Genomic DNA, 13492 nt, shown 5'->3' with positions numbered 1-13492 from the left:
GATCAATGTTTGTATGTTAAAACATTATCATAAAGATATATAGTTTATATGTACACGATGAGAGCAATTTCTGTGAAGAAGTGGGTGATAGTCATGGGTAGGCCTACAGAAGGGCTACATTTTTTTCTTTAGGAGTGTTTGAAGGTATAGTAGGTCATTGGTCCTCAGAGGGGCTGTTTTCTTCCTTTGGGAGCTGATTTATGGGTTCTCTATAATAACGAAGCATAAACTTTGGGATGGCATCTAGGGTTATGTTTTGTAGAACCTTAACAGAGCAAAGGACGCCGTACCCTTTAGTGTCGGCTTTTTAATGTGTATATTTATTTATTACATTTGTACCCCGCGCTTTCCCACACAATGCAGGCTCAATGCGGCTTACATAGTAATTTGAAATACAAAGTCATATAATAGAAATTTCAAAACATTGTAAGTTGAGCTTGATAGTATATGAGAAGTTGATCTTGATAATGTATGATTAGTATAAGAGAGGGAAGACAGGATAGGATAGTATAATTTTGGGAGAAATGGGGTAAGGTGGGATAAAATAAAGGGGAGATTGCGAAGAGAAGGATGGGATGAGTAGAGGGGGAATGGGGAGGTGGGGTAAGGAAAACCAATGATGGGGTCGTTAGAATTGGGAGTGGAGGTTGGTGAGATTAGGTTGGGGCATTAGGATAAGCTTGCTTAAAGAGATGAGCTTTCAGCATTTTTCTAAAGGGCAAGTAGTCGTTAATTAATCGGATTGGTCTGGGTAGAGCATTCCATAGCTGGCTGCCCAAAAAGGAGAAACTGGATGCGTAGTAGGTCTTGTATTTAATTCCTCTACAATTGGGAAGGCATAGGTACATCTCATTTTAGTGAATCAGACCCTAAACAATTTTCTGTGTGTACCTCAATATATGTAGTTTTCAGAAAAATAAAGAAAAAACATAGGGTGCAGCTTTGTGACTAGCCCTTTTGGTTCTCGTAAAAATATCTATCCAATATTATCTCTACAGTGGAAAAACTGCTCCTTCTGACTTGAGGTTCTGCATGAGTGATCCACCATTGTATTAGTTTAAACTGCACAAATCAAAGAAAGGCAATCTTCATCAATAGGGAGCACCTACAAAAATAAAACATGTAAAACAAACTTTCCTAAACACTGTATTGAAAACAAGAGCATAATGATGAAACTCTTTTAATAAAACAATTCGGGAAAGCACAAATAACACAATCAGCTGAACGTCTGTATCGGGGACTATAAATTTTCATCTCCAAAGAGACTCAGAATACAAAAGTCTAGGTAGAAGGAACAGCTTCCATACTGTTGACAGAGTAGGTTATCCTGTATTTCATGCTATAGGTGTTGACTATCTAATGCTGAATTATACACGAGTGTTCATTAGGGATGTGTATGACTACCTAATGTTGATATTGAGAAGAGACAAAATTAAGAATGTTCCATATTTTTAAACTGATTAACTCCCCTGTTTACTAAGCAGTGCTAGCGGCTGTCAGTGTGATAATGCTGATACAGCACATTCACTTTTGAATGGGCTGTGTCGGCATTAGTAAACCGGGGGGGGGGGGGGGGGAGAGAGTAAATATAAAACATGTTGAACAATATGGATGATTCAAATAGGAAGAATAGCTTTTTTTTCTCTATTTTTAGACACTGTTAACAGCCATATCAATGAGTGCCATTGCAACAAATGGTGTTGTTCCAGGTAGGTATATTTTTTATAGTCCAATTCCTTCTTTTTCCATTTACTGAACAGCAGAATATAATTATGTATTTTTTCAACATTTAAGGCCTCTCTTTTACTAAACTGCGCTGGGCCTCTTTTTTACTAAACTGCGCTAACAATTCCCGCGTGGCAAATGAGACGCAGCTCATCTGTCACGCCGGAAATCGCCAGCGTGGTTTAGTAAAAGAGGACCTTAGAGTCTATAATTGTTAGGATGCACAAAAATGAATGTGCTATACACATATCCAGTTATCTCTGACGTTTGACCCTTGCATTAAATGTTGACTTCAAAGGGAGTACTTTAGAGTAATTTCTGCACATAAACTATGTTTGTACCACAGACTATAGTGTGTGTGCTGAGTGCAGGCATTCTTAGGGATGACGAAGAGGAAGGGTTAGCATTTACATACATACTTTATAAAGTATTCCCCCCCCCCCCCCCCCCCCCGATATTCAGTGCTGTTTGACCATCCAGGAACGGCTCCTGGCTGGTTAAGTATCACGTAGCCAGTAAGCACTAATATTCAGCATGAGGTAGCCGGTTTTGTCTCCGTGGGCAAATCTGGTCATATTCCGGATTTGCGTGCCAATTAACAAGCAGTTATTGACACTAACTGGCATTAATTATAATGTATGCGCACAACCATCTAAGTGTATTCTGTAAAGTAATGCATCTAAATTCTAATGCGTATAGCTGAAAAAGGGGTATGGCCATGCAGGTCGTGAACATTTCTAAAAACTATGCACGTTGTTATAGAATACACTCAGTCTGCGCCTAATGTAGGTATAGCCATTTCACTAAGTTTTACTTGGCGTAACTGCCCGCAACTAAATTTAGTCGTGCGGACAGGAAACTGCGCCTAAATGTACGCGTATTTTATAGAATACACCTAGGCGTTTTTTTTTCTTTGGCTCTGATTTTTTCAGGCATGATATATAGAATTTAGCCCATAGCAGCTAACTAGCTATATCGCATGATATAACTGACTAGCTGCAAATATACAATGCATCGCCAGCTAAGTTTAGCAGCAAAATAGGACCGCCTCAGTAGCAGGCCTATCTTTTGCCACTATAAACTTAACTGGCCAGCACTGAATATTAACTTGGCTAGTTTAAAAAAAAACACAGATATTCAATACCAATAATATCCGGACTCGGCGCCTATCATTGCACTTAGCCGGCTTGCGTCCCATGGGCTGAATATCGTCTGGTATGTGATTATGCACATAAAAGGCACTTCTTTAACTGGGTGTGTTAAATGTACATGTACACAATTCGCTATTGTAGGAGAGTGCATGTAAGCACTATAAGGGGAGATTCTATATATGGAGCCTGAAAAATCAGTGCTGATTTAGTGTATTCTATTATTGGTGCCTAAATGTAGGCGCTGATTATAGAATACACTTAGTTGATATTTCCGCGCCTAAATCTACACGCGTCTATTTACACCAATGAAAATGGCTTAAATCTCGGTGCATAGATTTTAGGCGCACTGGGCTATATTCTATAACTAGGCTCTTTTTTTTTTTTTACCTGCACACTTTTAAGTTCGGTGCACATCATTTCAGAACACACTTAGTGAGTTGTGCACCTCAATTCTAATCAGTGCCAATTAGTTATCATTATTACTTGTTAAGTGCTGTTATCAGCGCTCATTTGCTTGTTAAGCTTGCACGGATCTCTAGGCGCGCTATATAAAATCCAGGGGATAGCGTGTAACAGCAAGAGGCCATTATGTGTGGGCGGGGCATGGGTGTGTCTCCAACCTATATGTGCAACTTATGGAATGCTGTAAGTTATGTGCATTGGATGGTGGACTTAGGCCTGGCCTTTTACACCAGCCATAGGTCTGCACCTAATTTCAGGCACGCCAGTGCGCTAGTATTCTATAACAGATTTAGGGTGCCCAGATGCTGTTATAGAATAGGTATCCCACATAGCACAGAGGGCCTAAATGAAGGCACCCTGTTACAGAATCGCCCCAATAATATAAATAAGAAATGGATGTATAGTAAATAGCAGGGGGGGGTGTACTTCTGAAGGGTAATTTTCAAAGAAGAAGCATGCTCATGCTTTTCCTTTTGAAAATTGGTATAACATTTACACATTCTTACCAGCCTGTTAGAAAATTGTCCTTCTTCATCTATTCCAGCTACAAAAAAAAAAAACTTTGCATTATCTTGGCAAATGTTTGTACCCTACTTTTTATTATCTCAATCACTTGTAATTTATCCAGAATTACTTCTAGTCTTTCACTACTATTTTAACTGTTTTGGTGCTTAAAAATATTACAAAATTTTAATAAAATTCTGTGAAAAATTAACAAAGCTTATTCCTGTTTCTTTGTTTTAAGCTGGAGGATCTTATTTCATGATATCCAGGTCTCTTGGTCCGGAATTTGGTGGAGCTGTAGGCTTGTGTTTTTATTTAGGAACAACCTTTGCTGGAGCCATGTATATACTTGGTGCCATTGAGATTTTACTGGTGAGAACGATTTATACTTTTATCTATTAGGAGGGATTGTAGCATCATGGGGCTGATATTCAAAAGAGGCAGAGTACTTCAAGTTTTGGCACCTATAAAAGGAAGGACTCATTTAAAATATTATTATGCACGTAGCTTTGCTTTGAAGATTACCCCAGGGAAATTGTATGCATACATTTACAAGTTGTATGAATATACATGTTTTTGAAAGTACGCACCTTATCCCTAACAATGCCTCATTCCTGCCCCAGGGTGCTTCTGCTCAGTTTGAGAAAATTCATGCATGCACAGGCTGTCTGCCAATGACTTTATGTGCATATTAGAACCATACATTGGGGGGGGGGGGGGCAATTCTATAACGGAGTACCATAATTTAGGTGCCTAGGTGCCATGCACTGAGCACTAATTCTGTAACAGGATCTGGGTGCCAAGGATTCCACTATAGAATACTAGTGTAAATTGGTATCAACGTAGATACATTTTAGGTATGACAACTTAACACTATCTCAATAGCAGGTATAATTGAACATTCCTAAATTCAGAAATTTAGCATGTCACTTATAGTATAGTACTATGTTGATTATCTGAATGCCGATTAACCAGATGTCCCAATTATCTGGACCAGCATCTCTCATTCGCCCTTTTGCTCCAAACCTGCTTTTACAGTCAGGAGCACTACACATGCTGCTTCTCTCTAGCTTGCTGCCTCCCTCTGTAGTGTAGTGTCCTCCCTGCAGGAAACAGGAACTTCCATGAAAGGAGGCAGGATGGTATAGAGGGAGGCTCTGGGTTAGAGAGAGGCACCATGTTCAATGCTTGCTGACTGTAAAAGCAGGTTTGCAGGGTCACAAAGGTTTGTCATAAATCATGCTATATTTTCATTAGGCTTGTATTTGCCAGGGCAAAACATTTTAATGACTTAAATTGAGAACAGCCATGGTGTCATTTGCAAGCCAACATTGAATAATTTCAATTATGGTACAAGTCACTTTTTGGGGTTATTTAAAAATTATACAAACATAATTTCTGAGCATTCAGGGGAGTCTTTTACTAAGGCGTGATGCGTTTTTAGCGCACACTAAAAATAGGCACACGCTAAACGCTGAAGATGCCAACGTTATCCTATGTACTTCAACAATACTTATATAAGAGGATATTGTTCCACTTATTAAGGATCCTTCAGATTTCCTATCACCATCATACAGGCTAATAACGTGAGCCAGGCACTTTCATGATGGGTAGGTATTCCTCACTCGATCCATTTCAAATTTTTAATTATTTTTCTCTTATACTTTATAAAATCAATTCAAACTTCAATCAGATATAAGCACTTAACTCAATGCTGGATACTCGCTTTATATTTCTTCTTTTCGTTTCAAACGATTGATATTGAATATTCATCTCGGAGATGTACACCGACATGAATTCACGTTTCGCAACTAGTGCTGTATCAAGGTATATCTCCTCAAACAGATCTGGAAACAGTTCACTGGAAACAGTTCACTCCAACAAGATGGAGAAAGCAGTGAACTGTTTCCAGATCTGTTTGAGGAGATATACCTTGATACAGCACTAGTTGCGAAACGTGAATTCATGTCGGTGTACATCTCCGAGATGAATATTCAATATCAATCGTTTGAAACGAAAAGAAGAAATATAAAGCGAGTATCCAGCATTGAGTTAAGTGCTTATATCTGATTGAAGTTTGAATTGATTTTATAAAGTATAAGAGAAAAATAATTAAAAATTTGAAATGGATCGAGTGAGGAATACCTACCCATCATGAAAGTGCCTGGCTCACGTTATTAGCCTGTATGAATATTGAAGTATATTGAAGTATATTGAGAGCTGGGTTATATTTTGTGAATTATAGTGGAAACCCCCTCTTTTAAGTTTGGATTGAAAGAGATACCATAGTAAGCGAATGTTATCCTATGGGCATCTTTAGCTAAAGATGTGGGGTTTTTTACTAACACACGCTAAAAACTCCAGCGTGCCTAAGTAACCCCCCCCCACACACACACACACACACACACACACACATTTTGAATTGGTTTAAGAAGGTTTTTTACCACTCGATGCTACACTCTCTTTCCTTATTGTTTCAGGTTTATATTGCTCCAGCGGCAGCAATTTTTCATTCCACAAATATCCATGATGAATCTACTGCTACTCTCAACAACATGCGAGTTTATGGGACCATATTCCTCACCTTCATGGCAATTGTTGTATTTGTAGGTGTGAAATATGTTAATAAGTTTGCTTCTCTCTTCTTAGCCTGTGTAATAATATCCATATTGTCTATCTACGCTGGGGCCATCAAGTCCATTTTTAATCCACCTACATTTCCGTGAGTAATGTTTTGTGTTTTGGGTTTTTTTTAAATTTTGGGTTTCATGTGAGAGAAATTGGTTTTCACATTTTTGTGATGTAGTAGACCATCTATGCATGTATCAGTAAAGCAATTAAGAATGGGTTAATTTCAAAACATCTACAAAACTTAGTTTTGTTTTTTGAGGGGTTTTTTTCGTTGTCAAGAAGTAACTAGTGCTACTTATGGAGATAATTATTAATGTGCATTGCAGTCTAAAGTATTTTATTTGCCCCTTAACTCTAATGCGAGTTAAACAGCAATAATGCGTTATATTACCATAATTCATGTTAATATAAGTTACCACAGGATGCATAGTAATGAGATGCAGAGGCATGCAAACACTTCATTACTGTGTAAATTAACAACAACTTAGTTAACATATTTAAAAGTGCAATTACACAATGTTCAACTATTAGGGAACTTGCTAGGTAACTGGCATTATTTTTGATGGCTGGGAGCAGCGGGCCATAAACCAGTGCCTCTGATTCTCCTGAGCTGCATCTTAAATGGGCTGGGCAATAAGCTATACTCTCCCTCTTCTCCTGAAGCCTCTCTCTCACCCCCCCCCCCCCCCCCCCCCAGATCCTCCTGGGCCTACCTGCTGAAATTCCATGGTGTCTAGTTCAAAGTGGGAAACTACCAGTAGGGATCGCCAGCACCATTTTGAATTCTGTGCTGGCAGGGGCAGGAGTGACTAGGGAGATCTCTCCTGCCCCAAACCCTGGACACCAGGGAATTTCACCCTGTAGGTCTGGTGAGGGTTTTACAAGAGGATGGGACTCTTCGGAGGGGGGATGTGATGGGAGACTTTAGGAGGGTGGAACATGTTTGCCAGGGGACGGAGGATTATGGCTTATTGCTTAGCCACTAGCCTCTTTAAGATGTGGCCTGGGAGCTTCAGGCAATGGGTTAGTCACACCTATTGTAAACTAAATTGTAGTAAAAGCCTGACTGTACCTTAATAACTGCCTCCCTTAATACCTACGATAGTACTATGCAAAGAAGACAAAGATAATTCTGCCTCTTTTTGCCGTGTACCATTCATGAACATTAGAGACTGTCTTAATTTTTTAAAAAGTGGGGTGTGACGAAAGAATAAATATCTATCTCAAGTTGGAATTTTGTTTTAAAATGATCTAGGTGTTGCATTTAGGTAAGTATGTGTGCACATAAGTGCTAGTATTCTAAACATTTATTTACATAACATGCATATAAAGTTGGGCTCCTAGATTGTAGAATTGCCTTTGTAGTGGCCAATATTTCTTTGCTATTACAGATGGGTTGATATTCAGGTTTCAAGTTGATTTAATATACAACAAATTAATACCATGGGTCTAAGTGGTTTACAAGTTAATATTTAGAAAAAAGAGATCACAAAATCCAACAGAGATTGAACATGATGAGAACACAAGAAAAGGGACAGGAGGTAAGGTTACAGTCTTAAAGAAAACAGGACCATTGAGGAGAAGGAATGGACAAAAGATTGGGAAGCAGGACATGATGCTGCTGCCAGTGAACAAGCAGCAATCTAGAACAAAGGGGGTTAATTTGTGCCTGTGGAAAGGCTGGGAGGAAACATGAGCTTTAAGGGAGGCCTTACATTTCTAAAAAAGAGACTCTGACCTAATATATAAAGGGAGGTTGTTCCAGAGGGTTGGGGCAAGAAAGCTAAAGCATTGGTAGAGTCAAGATGGATTTGACGATGGGAAGGCACAGTCAGAAGATGTTGCTGAGAGGAACGAAGAAACCTCTGTGGAACATATGGGATGAGAAGGCTGGAGAGAAATAATGGCAATCCTGAGTTAAAAAAAAAAAAAAACTGATAGGCAATAACCAAAGCCCTAAAGGGAGTCCTATAAGGAACTGGAAGCCAGTCTTGGATATAAGGAGTGGAGAGGCATGATCATATTTTTTCTTGCCAGTTTTTTTAATAGCTGTGTCTTGCACCAATTGGAGTCTTTCAAGCTGGGTGACTTGTAGATTATGATATACTCAATTGCTATAATCCAGGTGAGACATAACAGTCCTAAAAAGAAGAATCTGAAGGGAGGGGAATTCAGACAAAGAATGAACAGAATATATCTACTTCATAGTAAAGTAACAGCTACTGACAATAGAAAATTGAGTGCAGAATGAGAATGAACAATCAAATGTGACCCCAAATATCTTAACTGAGTCTCAAAGGGGAAGTTGTACTCAGTGAATGCTGTTTGCTAGAGGAAGAGTAGATGAGGAACGTGATTAAATAATAATAGCAGACTTCAATGTACTGAGTTTAATTTCATTTGCATATAACCAGTCTACAACATTGTCCAGATTAGAGGATATAGTAGCTATAGCAAGATCTACTTACCTGACCTTCAAAGTAAGCTGTCTAGATGTTTCTAAATAACTTATTCTCTGCAGCCTAGCTTCTAAACTTAGGTGCCTATTTTGTACTAGGTCTTTAAATTGGACAGAGTCAAGGTGAGGGATAAGTTAAGGGATGAGGTTACATTCTTAGCACTGATTTCCAGTGCTGGGCACCTAAATTTCAGTGACTCAATTTATGCCCGAAACATAGGAGCCTCAATTTCAGGAACCTAAATTTAAAGTTAGATACCTGTTTTCAGCCCAGAAAGTATGCACTTAAAATTGGCTGAGCATAAAGAGAGGGAAACCAAAGCACAGAACACAAACAGCAAACAAAAAAGTACCAAGGGCCCTCAGAACTGAGGATACCAACCAGATCTTTATTTCCAGACCCGACATGGGCCATGTTTCAGTAAATATGCCTGCATCAGGGGTCATTGTACTTGATCGTCAAAAAATAAAAGCTATCCAAAAGCTGATCCAGACTCGCATGAAGAAAAACAAAAAAAATCAGATGATGGCGTTGGTACTCAGTCCAAATTGGACTAGTTTGAATCAACACACAGTACTGCAAAGCTGCAGTTGCCAGAATGGTGCCAAATGTTATACCAGAATTTTCTCCTACAGATCTGTACTCCTACAGATCTGTACTCTGCTCACCTATGAACCCAGTAAAATCCAACTGCCTAAAGTATTGTATAAAATAAAAATTTTAAAAGTACTTCTTTATAAGTTACTTCTCTACAAAGCTAATTTATGAAAAGCATTTAGCACATTTCATGTATTCATATTTAGCTCTTGCTTTTTCATTGGTAGCTCCAGGCAAAATATATTGTTCACTGTTCCCAGAAGGGTGGCAATTTAAGTCCCATTTGCTAGTCTATATAAATGTTAATTCAGGTTATGCACATGAAGGACAATTCTTTAACCTAGGTACTCACATACCATATATGCATCAGTTACATGAGTAAGGGGTCCTTTTATGAAGGTGCAGCAAAAGGGGGCCTGTGCTGACATCCGGCATGTGTTTTTGATGTGCGCCGAGGCCCCCTTTTACCGCATCTATTGAGGGTGGTGGTAAGGGCTCCTGGGCTAACCCAATGGTAACCGGACAGTACGTGGCACTGCCCTATTACCCTTGGGTACACACCGGCACTACAAAAATTGAAATATTTTTGCAGTGCCAGAAATGGCACATGCTGCGGGAGGGAACTACTTCCCGGGCTGCTGTGGTAGCCTGGCGGTACTTCCCTTTTAGCGAGTGGTAAGCCCACATTGGGCTTACCGCCACTTCGTAAAAGGACCCCTTAGTGTTTAGAATATTAGCATTTGTTGTTTGTGTGCACTTACGTATAAATGCCAGTAGACGGCTTAAATGCTGTTCTGCAAATCCCTGCTTAACTTACCTGGAGGGGCATAATCGAACAGCACCGGCCATCTGTATGGCCGGCGCCGCAAAGAGCAGTCCCGAACCGTATCATCGAAAAAGATGGCCAGGCATCTTTCATTTCGATAATACGGTTGGGGCCGGCCAAATGTCAGAGATGGCCAGGTTTGAGATGGCCGGCATCGGTTTTCGCCGATAATGGAAACCGATGCCGGCCATCTCAAACCCGGCCAAATCTAAGGCATTTGGTCGTGGGAGGGGCCTGCATTCGTAGTGCACTGGTCCCCTGACATGCCAGGACACCAACCGGGCACCCTAAGGGGCACTGCAGTGGACTTCAAAAATTGCTCCCAGGTGCATACCTCCTTTCCCTTGTGTGCTGAGCCCCCCCCCCAAATCCCCCCCCAAACCCACTCCGAACAACTCTACACCATTACCATAACCCTTATGGGTGAAGGGGGCACCTACATGTGGGTACAGGGGGGTTTGGAGGGCTCAACACTTACCACCACAAGTGTAACAGGTAAGGGGGGGATGGACCTGGGTCCACCTGCCTGAAGTGCACTGCACCCACTAAAAACTGCTCCAGGGACCTGCACACTGCTGTCAGGGAGCTGGGTATGACATTTCAGGCTGCATAGAGGCTGGCAAAAAAGTGCTTTATTTTTATTTTTTTCATGTGGGAGGGGGTTGGTGACCACTGGGGGAGTAAGGGGAGGTGATCCCCGATTCCCTCCGATGGTCATCTGGTCAATTGGGGCACTTTTTTGAGACTTGATTTTTTCCATTATCAGCTGAAGCCGGCCATGTCTTAACAACGCCCCTGTCCTGCCTCCTTCCCGCCTTCCATACCCTGCGGAAACACCCCCTTTAACTTTGGCCGGCTCTGCGACAGAAAGCAGTTGGAGCCGGCCAAAATCAGCTTTCGATTATACCGATTTCACCGGCTTCAGGAGATGGCCAGCCATCTCCCGATTTATGTCGGAAGATGGCCGGCGATCTTCAAAAATAAGCAGGATAGTGCATATTTGCAAGGGGGATGTACACAGAGCAAAGAATGGGTGGGATATAGGCAAGGCCCCTACTTACGTCTATAATTTACAGAATACTGTAAGTTATGCAACTTCCTGATGCATTTAGGAACTTGCACTTACACTAGCTCTAAGGCTGGCATAAGGGCACATGCTTAGATTTTAGGTGCATTGATATCTGGTTTTGTATAATAGAACCTAGTCACCTAGCTACCTTTAGAGAATAGGCTCCTACTGTGCCCAGTTATAGAATTTCCTGATTAAAAATAATTGGGAGCTATTATACATTATTTCACAAGCATTAATATGGATCTATGCAATGAGAAGAGATGCTACTGTACATGGCTAATGAGTTGTTCTACTGAAGGCTTTGCTTTGAAGAAACTGGTGACCCCTGATGAAGGCAAAGTGGAAACTTGGCCAAGTTGGGTCCCTCTTCGATAAAATTTGCTTTGGTGAACTCTCATCTGTTCTTCATTGCCTGAATCACCTATGTGTGCTTTCCTGATTCCCAGCCTGCTGTCCATCCAGTAGGCTACTTCAACTAAAGGAAATGCAGGCACAGGAGAAGGAAAAAGATCATAAGATAGAAGAACAATAGAGAGAGGAAGCCTATGGTAGGGGTGTACTCGGCGGTAACATCCAGGGCATGACTAATTCGTACATGAACAGTACCAAATTAATTCTTGATGTCATTAGGGCCACTCCATATCACATTATATTTTTCAAGAATTAAAAATCTTGGACTTCATATTTTTCAGATTTGTGATGATCTCTTCATTCATCTTTTGTCTGATGGTATAACTAACCATGTATCTGGAATGTGAAAAGCTTGTTCATCTGTTTTCTTTTATTGCAGGATTTGCATGCTGGGAAATAGAACTCTCTCAAGAGATGAATTTGATCTCTGTGCTAAGACTACAATTATGGGCAATGTCACAGTGGCAACTAAACTTTGGGAGTTATTCTGCCACTCTTCAAATCTGTCAGCTGACACTTGTGATGAATATTTTTCACTTAATAATGTCACTGAAATTTCTGGAATTCCTGGTGCAGCAAGCAGTGTTTTGAAAGGTAAAATGAAAGAAATGCTAGTGTATAAATTTTTTAAAAACTTTCTTACAGTATATTTATGAGATTAGGTTGGAATAGATGGTGTTGCTTAACTTTACTGATATATAGAAAAAGAAAAACCCTGCAAATTAGAGTTTCATTTTTATTCTTGCCATCCTTCCTTGTTAAATAAATTGCACAACTCACTTCTTCCAGTGTTACTCTATAACTAACCATTAGGTGTCATTCTAAGCTTTATAGTCATTATAATAAATGAACTGTTAACCAGAGAATTTGACTGGGGAATATATGTATATGTATGTGTTACAGACAAAAAGCTTTTTCAGTAGTAAATACTCATTAGTTCAAGGCTCGCAGTTAAGCTATGTTAGACTTAGGTTGGAGGAAGGTGGTATATAAGTTTAACTCAAAGTGGTTTACAAAGTAATCAAAATATATAAAAATATGATAAATTAAGTAGTCACTGACCACAGTAGTTTAAGTGTATCAACATAGGAAACCTGGCTGGCAAGTAGACATAAGCATACTCTTTAAGGCTGTCTACTACCAGTCTGGAATTCATTTCCTTCTGAACTTAAACTAGAATTCAGTAATTTCGGTTTCCTGGGGGAAAAAAAAAAAGAACTAAAGACAGGATGTTCTGAACTATTTTTTAATGCCTATAAGTATGGTTTTAGTACATTTATATGATGTCATGTTATAAATGTTAATAGGTGATTACATTTGTTTGGGGTTTTTTTAAATTTTAATATTTATTTGTTATAAATTACCATAAGCCCAGGTGTTGGGTACTGAAATGTATTATTTAAAAATACAGCAACAGATTCTCAAAAACAACAATGCAATATGTAAATTATAAAAATAAATAATAGAGACCAGAAATTGTTTTTTTGGCTGTTTGTGTTGTTTTCAAGTCAATCAAGATTGAATTAAAAAAAAAAAGAGAGAGAAATATCCAACTTCTGTTTCTCACTAAGGAGTGGATTAATTCACAATAAAGTTAATTACAAACAAAACAAAAATATAAAAAGGTAGACTTTAGAAAGAATGTACAAATTGG

The 13492-nt window shown here is 39.5% G+C and overlaps 1 protein-coding gene across 1 annotated transcript in view; it reads left to right on the top strand.

The window, feature by feature from the left end:
* SLC12A4 (solute carrier family 12 member 4) overlaps positions 1–13492 on the top strand; it is a 136290-nt gene that overhangs the window by 55288 nt on the left and 67510 nt on the right. Inside the window, 4 exon segments of the mRNA XM_030204307.1 lie at positions 1655–1709; positions 4084–4214; positions 6323–6564; positions 12218–12432. Of these exon segments, the coding sequence (XP_030060167.1) occupies positions 1655–1709; positions 4084–4214; positions 6323–6564; positions 12218–12432 (643 nt within the window).

Source organism: Microcaecilia unicolor, chromosome 5, assembly GCF_901765095.1.
Source record: "Microcaecilia unicolor chromosome 5, aMicUni1.1, whole genome shotgun sequence".
Lineage (NCBI taxonomy): Eukaryota > Metazoa > Chordata > Amphibia > Gymnophiona > Siphonopidae > Microcaecilia > Microcaecilia unicolor.
The sequence above is the reverse complement of the archived record's forward strand: the minus strand, read 5'-3'. Positions and strand labels throughout refer to the sequence as shown.